The sequence below is a fragment of the Nannospalax galili genome, unplaced genomic scaffold (assembly GCF_000622305.1).
Source record: "Nannospalax galili isolate Female #2095 unplaced genomic scaffold, S.galili_v1.0 scaffold159, whole genome shotgun sequence".
Classification (NCBI taxonomy): domain Eukaryota; kingdom Metazoa; phylum Chordata; class Mammalia; order Rodentia; family Spalacidae; genus Nannospalax; species Nannospalax galili.
The window spans coordinates 112,233-120,867 of record NW_008343239.1 but is presented as its reverse complement, the minus strand read 5'-3'; the positions used below and the strand labels follow the sequence as shown (position 1 = coordinate 120,867).

The 8,635-nt window shown below is 45.1% G+C and overlaps 1 protein-coding gene across 1 annotated transcript; it reads left to right on the top strand.

The window, feature by feature from the left end:
• Window positions 1-1,536: 1,536 nt before the first annotated feature.
• LOC103739167 (major allergen I polypeptide chain 1-like) lies at window positions 1,537-3,163 on the top strand. Its single transcript, XM_029566626.1, is given in 4 exon segments — window positions 1,537-1,597; window positions 1,729-1,864; window positions 1,866-1,914; window positions 3,134-3,163. Coding segments are annotated over 4 exon segments (276 nt in total).
• Window positions 3,164-8,635: the final 5,472 nt, after the last annotated feature.

Genomic DNA, 8,635 nt, shown 5'->3' with positions numbered 1-8,635 from the left:
ATACTGCAGTGAGAGATAGGGGTCTAGTTTCATGTTTCCACATGTTGAAGAGGCTATTCTTTACATGTTTGTTAAAGATGAGGTGGTTGGAGATGTGTGGGCTTATTTCCAGACCGTATACTCTGCTGCATTGGTCTACATGTCTGTTTTTTGTGTCAGTGCCATGCTGGTTTTGTGGGTCTGTAGTGTAGTTTGAGATCAGGTATACAGTGATGTCTACAACACTGCTCAGGATGCTTTGGCTATTTGGGGCCTTTCGTGCTTCCATATGAGTTTTAGGATTGCTTTTCTCTTGTTCTGTGAATTGGGACTTGACTGTTACATCTGTGGGGAACTTTTAGTAATACAGCTATTTTCACAATACTGACTCTGCTAGTCCATGGTCATGGGAATTCAAGTGTCTTCTTCAACTTCATCTTCAGAATCTTAACGTTTTCAGTGTAGAAGTTTTTCACCTCCTTGCTTAGGTTTATTTCTGGGTATTTTTTAAAAAAGCTATTGTGAATGAGATTTATTTCCTGATTTCTTTCTTGGGAAGTTTGCGATTGATATAAAAAGTTACTTATTTTTGCACATTCATTTTGTATTTTGATAATTTGCTGAGATTTTTCGTTTAAGTATAAGAGGGATAATCTGACTTTTTCTTTTCTGTATCCCTTTTGTTTCTACCTGGATTTTTTTTCTTTAAATTTTATTTTATGTGTATGCACATATTACCTGCATGTAAGTGCACCCGTGTCGTGCAATGCCTGTGGAGGTCAGAAGAGGCTGTTGGATCCCCTGGGACTGGAGTTACAGACAGTTGTTAGCTGGCATGTGGGTGCTGGAATTCAAACCTGGGTCGTCTGCAAGAACTGCCAGTGTTCTTAACAGCTGAGCCATCTCTCCAGCCCCTGGATTATTTTTTTTCTTTTAATTCACCAGTGGCTTTAAAGTTTGAAGGCTACTAGAATTGCAGGGCCAGAGAGTCAGCAGACAGGACTTAGGTTGGAGAGACTGGCTCCAATGAAGCCATTGAGCAAGTGAATGACGGGTTGGGATGGAAGCAGCTGGGGCGGGATCGCCAAGTGGTCACTGGCCTGTGCTCTGGCTTGTCCTGAGGATTGACTAATTGTGAAACTTTTAACCGAATATTGGGTTTCCTGAAAAAAAATTATAAAGTCCCTAGAGGGTCTTCAAGGTCACATCTGTGTGTAACATCATGACCTGGGTCACACTCTGGAGGCCTGATCTGGGGGCCTTTTACCCCTTTCTCCAGTCAGCTTTTCCTTTGCTTCTGTCGTTTGGTTGTCTCCTATCACTTGACCTTGAGCAGAGCCATAAGGAGGGGACCAGGACTGAGCCAGGGCCCTTTGTTGACCAAGATTTACCTTCTTGCCAAAACACACGCATGCCTCCACAGTCCCAGGAAGTTCCAAGACGTGACCTGGAAGGGCCTGGAAAAGTCTACATCACAGGCCCCTCCCTGCCTATTGTGCAGCTCAGAACAGCTATAAAAGGGGCCCAAGCTGGGTAGGAGCCACTGCCACCTGTGCCATGACTTCTGTTGGTGTCCTCATGCTGATTGGAGCTGCCCTGCTCCTGACCACAGGGGGAAGTGGGTGCTAGGGTGTGGTTTTCAGGGGTATGGGGTCTCTAGGGGTTCTGACACCTTCCTGCCCTGGGGCAGTGTGTACAGGCTAAGGGGGCAGTGGTGGATGTGTTCTGATGAGTGTCTTTGTGTTTCAGATTGTGACATTTGCCCAGCAGTGGAAGAGGATGTTGATAAACTCCTGGATCCATCCCTGGATGATTACATTGATGTTGTGAAAAAATATGAGGCTAACCCTTTAGTATCGAGCAGTGCTGAAAAGCTAAAGACGTGTTGATCAAAAGTTGACAGAGGAGGAAAAGGCAAATGCCCACAATTTGGTGGTGAGTCTGTGTGTGTCTGGCCTTGGGGCCTATCTGCCTGTCTGCTCATCCCAGGCAAGAGTGGAGTTCGTGTTCCCCCAACCATCACACTTCCCTAGGAATTTAGCAGGAAAATTGAACCTTATGAATGAGGTCAGGATGGGGCAGACATGGACAGTGCTGGGAGTGGGGTTGGGTGGGAGGGAGGACCAGGGAGGAGCACTGGTTGTGGTAGGCACTCTGAACCGAAAATCAGACCTTAAGGCCTTTTATCCATGAAGCAGTTTAATGTGCTAGCATACTCCCTGAGAATGACTTCTCCGGTGCAGAGCCTTGAACAAATAAAGACCCAGCCTTTCATATCCTCTGTTTCCCTTCCCAGTTGAGTTTCTTGGTTTTCCATATATGATAACAGGCACACTCTGATTGGGTGCTCCTTGCTACAAGGTCACGGAAGGAAGGGTGTATGTGCACTCAGCACAGACCATGCTGCATTCTTTTTTTCTTTGTTCTGGGGGAGGAGGATGGAAGGGATAGGGGGATGGGTGGTGTGCTTCGACTACAAGGTAGCCTATGAGTTCTTTGTTGGGCCTGGGTATTCAGCTCAGCTAGGCCAGCTTAGACCTGCCAGGATCCTGTCTGCATGGCACCATGTGGCATCTGTCAAAACCTCAGCTCCAGCCGGGCGTGGTGGCGCACGCCTTTAATCCCAGCACTTGGGAGGCAGAGGCAGGCCTGGTCTCCATAGTGAATTCAGGACAGCTGCGGGTACAGGGAGACCCTGTCTCAGAAAAACAAAAAAACAAACAAACAAAAAACCCCTCAGCTCCAGTCTGCCCGAGTCAAGGCAGTCTAGCACAAGAGCCTGGGTACCTTCCAACTGTTATATTGAGTTGTTCCCTTCTCCAACCTGGATCTCATGTCTAAGCTTTCAAATCTGTTATTCCGCCTCTATAAAACTCCCCTTTTTCCTTATCTCTGGATCTGAAAGGGTTACTGTATGGATCCCAGGCCAGCAAAGGAGACAGCTTTCCAAATGTACCCTGATCCTGGCCTCTCCAGTCCTGGGATGTCCAGGTGGAGAAGTTGAATGATTCCCTTTCTGCTGTCCTTAGAGCAGGTGGGAACAAGTCGCTGCCTAGGCTACAAGTGTTCAAGGGGCAGATGTGGGACACTGACAGGATGGGTTTACTGATGGAGCCCCAGCTGTCCACAAGCTCACCTGGCTTTCTCTTTGCAGGAGAAAATCTTTTCCAGCCCTTACTGTTAATGAATGCATCTTTGCCAGGAGACCCAAGGAAACCACCTGCCTGATCACACACTGTGCAGACTCAGCTATCTGCCCCACCCAGGTGTCTACAGGATTCCAGTAATAAAAGCCCTGCAATTCACATGGGAGTCCTGACTTGCTGGATTAGATTGGGCATCAGGGTTGGGGGTCCATCAGGGACAGCCTGTGGGACTTCCAGCTGCTACTGCTGGATTGCAGTGTTGTCAAACGCTGCTCCTCAAAGAATTCATTAGAGGTGTGAGGAGATCACAGTTCCAACAGCTAGAATGTCTGGTCAACTTCAACTATGGGTCCCATACATAATCCCCCAAATGTAACTCCCCAGGAACACTGGATGTGTAGTAACCCTCTTAGTCTTTCAGATGAGCAAACCCAGAGCCAGAAATGTCAGGTGTCTGCCAAGGACCACACAGGCACTGGGCAGTAGAACCTGCTCCTTCTGCCCACTGATGGGGCACAGGCCTGCTGTGCATGTATCAAAATGCTTCTCTGGGTCTCTGTGTCCCACCTATGAAGTTAAAATAAGGCCCCCTGGCTGGGCACGGTGGCGCACGCCTTTAATCCCAGCACTCGGGAGGCAGGCAGATCTCTGTGAGTTCAAGGCCAGCCTGGCCTACATAGTGAGTTCCAGGACAGCTGGGGCTACAGGGAGACCCTGTCTCATAAAGACCAAAAAAAAAAAAAAAAAAAAAAAGAGGCCCCTACCTCCAGGGCTTTGAGGTTTTCAACCTGAGAGGAGAGAACAAGGGCCTAGGTGTTAAGTGCTGGGCCTGGCCAGAACCAAGAAATCAACTTCTGCCCCTCAGTTTATCCTAATGCCAACCACCCAAGTGTGGGCTCAGCTACCTCCCCAATTGGGTGTGATGCACAGTGGGGACCCAGAATCTTGGAGCATCAGAACCTCTCCTGTAGTTCTGCTCTGTGGTTATAACTCTAGATCCTTTCCTACATCAAGACCTTCATCAGTCTCCTGTGGCCTGTCCTCATGTGGTGGGTTTTACAGCTCCATGTAAGACTTGCCTAGATGAGAGTTTTCTGGGTACACACCACCAGGCTCTAAAAGTAGGGAATCTCTAGGCTCCTCATGCTGTAGAGGCTTATGCGAGGCCCTAGGAGTGGTACATGGGTGCAGCTTCTCAGTGGGGGACTTGCTCTGGAAAGAGTAAGGTGTATTGTTTTTTACACTGCTATCATAAACTACATGAACCTGGAAATTTATAAAGAAAATTTCATCATTTTGGATGCTTGAGGGCCAAAGTCCTGCAGACCCAACACTTGAGTCTTTGCTGAGGGCCCTTGGCTTCATCATACAGTGGTAGAAGAGAAGTGGAATTAGTCACAGGGCCACCTGAGCCTGTAAGTGGACTTACTCTAATACTCAGGAGGACTTACCCATCCAGACACAGCATTTGTCTCTTCCCAGGGCTGCACCCCCAGTGACCTATCTCTTCCAAATTGCTTCCCCTCTTAAATGTTCCATCATTACATCAAGATCCTGGCACATGAACACCTAGGGGACACACACAAACCAAACAGTGCAGGAGGAGACCATCTTGCCCAGAATGAGGCCAACTTGTCAGGGTCTGGCTGGAGGTGGCTTTGGAAATGAGGGACTCCCTCAGTAGGAGCTAAGGGGAGTACAGGGTCATGTGGGTACTATGTGCAAAATCTCCTCACCCTACATGTGGGACCCAGCCTAATGTGGGACCCAGGAGAGGTGTTCCACTGGGATCTTTTGCATGGGTTTAAAAACTGCAGGTTTATTTTCTTTTTGGTTGGGGAATGAGGCGGCTCAGCTCACAGTAGTTGGCCAGCATATACAAGTCCCTGGACTTGATCCCAGCTGTACAAAAAGTCAAAGAGCTTCAGGGCTTCCATGGGAAGGATTGGCACCTGGTTGGGAAGACCAGGTGTCACTGTGCCTTGGGTAATGGTGCCCTGACCTGCCATGAGTGTACAGGTGTCAGGATTTCCCTGTCTACAGCTGAGAATATTGTTAGGGTTTCGAGCCACAGCAGCCTCCTGCCCCTCAACAGGGCCTCATGAGTTTTGCAAGCCCCTAAGAACCAGGAACTGAGTTGATAAGCACCCTGGTCTTTGAAGTCAAGAGAAGCAGACTTTTCTACACTGTTTGGCCAAAGGCAGCTTGCTTTCCCTTTGATGATCTGGGAAGACAAGATAAACAGATTCCACCTTTTGACCCCAGGAGTCACTTCAGCACAGCAAGTTTTCCCTTTGATCTTAAAAGGGTAAAAAAACAAAACAAAACAAAAAGCAGATACCTCTTGACCCAGCTCCTGGCTGACGGACAGAAGGGGGCAGGTTTTTGAACTGGCTCAGCAAACTTCCCTAAGTTACTCCATTTTGTTCAGAGCCATTTTAGCAGCAACTTTGCTCCACACCAAAAGGAAAAGGGGGGCAACCTTGGGTCTTGGGAAATTGTCCTAGCCATGAACCATGAAATGTGCTAACTCCAGACATTATACATTTGACTAACCAGCTTGTTTTCACTTCTGTAATCCGCTTGCTGTCTTGGGTCACCTTGACACAGGGCATAAGACCACCCTTGTTATCCTGTTATTGTATGACCACCTAGAAGTTGTTTACCTTGACCGTCTTATTATACTTATTATGGCTAAAATAGTTGGCTGGTTTTAAGGTCACAAAGTTGGATGCAAAGTTATGTGACTAAATCACTTGTCTGCATAATGATTGGTTGCTAATTACTAATTCTGCTATGTTGTACAAACCTGATTGGTTCACAAGTGTCCTGTTTTAATAATAATTCTGTAATCCTATAAAAACTCTGACCTGACAATCATCAGGGCTGCTTCTACTCCCAAGATAGACAGCCCGGCCGGTCGAAAATTAAAATTTACCTTGCTACTCTTCTTAAAGTGGTGTTGGTGATTTTTTACGAACTCTGTCCTATAACGTTTGGAGGTTCCACCGAGGTCCAGAGGACTTCCGGGCCCATCGGTTTTGGGAAATTCCCTGAGAAGGGAGCTGCCCGGCAGTATTCTGAGGACTCCCCAGTAGGGGACCTGCATCAGCCTCGGCTGTTGGGCAGTACCGGCAAACTCCCTGAGAGGGGACTTGCATCAGTCCCGGCTGCTTCTGCTTCCTCAGTCTGACCTCCGGTTTCTCCCTCCACACCACCGGCAAGGTAAGAGAGCGCTCAAGAAACCACTTTTGTTTTTGGTTTCTCTCCTGGTTTTGGCTAGCAGGCGATCTGTCGCCATCTGGTTCTGGGCTCTGATCAGAGAAACTAGGTGGGAAAGCTGGACACAGCAAATCTTCCCCTAGTCGGGTACCAGAGGGGACACCCCTGGACCCGCCTGGCCACAAAGTCTGAAGTCTGGTCATTTTTCTGGAACTTAGACTTAGCGGCAACCTGGTTAGGGTTATTTGTCTGTGCTTGTCTTATTCTGTTTTGGTCTTGTGTCTGTGTTCGTCATGGGTGGGAGTGTGTCTCAGAGTGCTACCCTGTTAGAATGTATGTTGAACAGTTTACCTGATTTCAGGTCGTGTTTTGGATGCACCTAGTTTTAATGAAATTATGTCATATTATGTCTCCTGTGCTGAGATCTCAAGTAATTCTGTCATGTATGTCTATGATTATTGTCTTCATACATTTCCATCAAAAACCCTAAATATATTTTATTGGCTGAACTGGTTGTTTAAGGACTTTATTTGTTGCATACCTTTTGGTTTGGGTTTGCTTTCATAATATTTGTTTTAAAATATCTCTTTGGTTTGCTCGCTTTGGAAGTATTTTGGTTTTGACATTCTTGGTCTGGTTTATATTGCTTTCAGACCTCTAAAGGCTTGAGAATAATTTGAGAAAATTAAACTCCTATTTGTTATAGATTTGATCTACTATGTTAACTCATCTTCATTGCTGGAAATAACTTCTGGGACTGGTCTTCCTATCTCATCCTTTCGGTTTTGTCCTTTTCCCTCTGTTTCCCACAGCACTGCTCGGTATGCAGGCAGATACGGTCTGTTCGGGGCGGACGCTTTTCGTCCTTGGAAACTCTGCTGGCTCAGATATGACTGTGCTTTTCTCCCTTGGAACAAGTAAAATCAGTCTTGGCTTTAAAACTGGTTTGTCATGACATTATGTCTAACCATAGTATTTATTATATGAGACCATTATAAATGTATAGACATGTTTAATACTAAGAGAACTATTATTAAATAATTTACTAGATATCAAATTCTAAGTAAAACATCTCTAAACTTTTAAAGGAGACTTGGTTGTTTAAAACCTGCTTCAAGGCTTACAAGGGCATCTCAAAATTTATACAGTATAATAATATATTTAGATTAATTGTTCATATATATGAACAATTGTTCATATAAAATATTAATTACTTGGTAAATTTGTTTATAAATGTTATTAAAAAATTTATTAAAGTCTAAACAGGGCTATAACACAGTTTTCCTTAAATGACTATGTTGGGGGTTGTGTACCAATTGCTTGTCTTTACCTTGTGTTTATATGCCTTACAGAAGGTCATCATAATTGGACTTGTTGACTATTGTATTCTTTAATTAAAGGAGATATAGGCAGGGTCACTGGACCCTTACCTGAGGATCCAGCCTCTTCCCAGCCAACTGTATGTAATTTGGCCCTAATCACATATGGTCTCCTGGGTTTGGGAAGGACTAAAGTATATTATCTGGGAAAGGCTAGGAAAGGCTTTCAAATATAAGTACTCTCAGGTCATCTCTACGCCTCAGGAACTCCTCAGTCATCTCTGTAAGTAAGCTCAGTAAATTCACTGGTTCCCCAGGAAAGCCTTAGTCAAACAGTGGGTTGACACTGGAACCTTAGAAGGGAATAGACATTGCTTGAGGTTGGAGGGGAAGTCTCACAACAGATGGAATGTTTATTTGTTGATGATATTGTGCCTCATGGTTATTAAATAATACAAAGTTAAAAGATATTGGAAGGATATGGGAATGAAGATATTTTACTAAGAAGGATTTATGGCAGGTGGATCTCTGAGTTCAAGGCCAGCCTGGTCTATATAGTGAGTTTAAGCTGGACCTGCTATGGGAAGACCCTGTCTCAAAAAAAAAAAAAAAAAAAAAAAAATGAAAAAGTCTAAGCAAATGATAAAGGTCTGTATAGGTTTGTTATGATTTATCAATAATGGAACAGGGATAATATACAGACAATCTTGAGGGCATAACTCGTCAATTAGTTTAAGGATGTCTAGTAAAGGTTTATTTAAGAATATGCCCAAGCTTTATCTGCATAACAATGACTACTGAAAGATGTCTTTTAGGTTTCTCTGTATTATGCAAATGTTACTTTTGGCACTTTCTTTTACCCATAACAAGAATGATTTGACTCAAGAAAAACTAGGGCTACCTCCTTGACCCAGATGTATGCAATCTAGAAGAAAACAGTTTCTGTGAAGCTTGGTTTGCATTCTGATG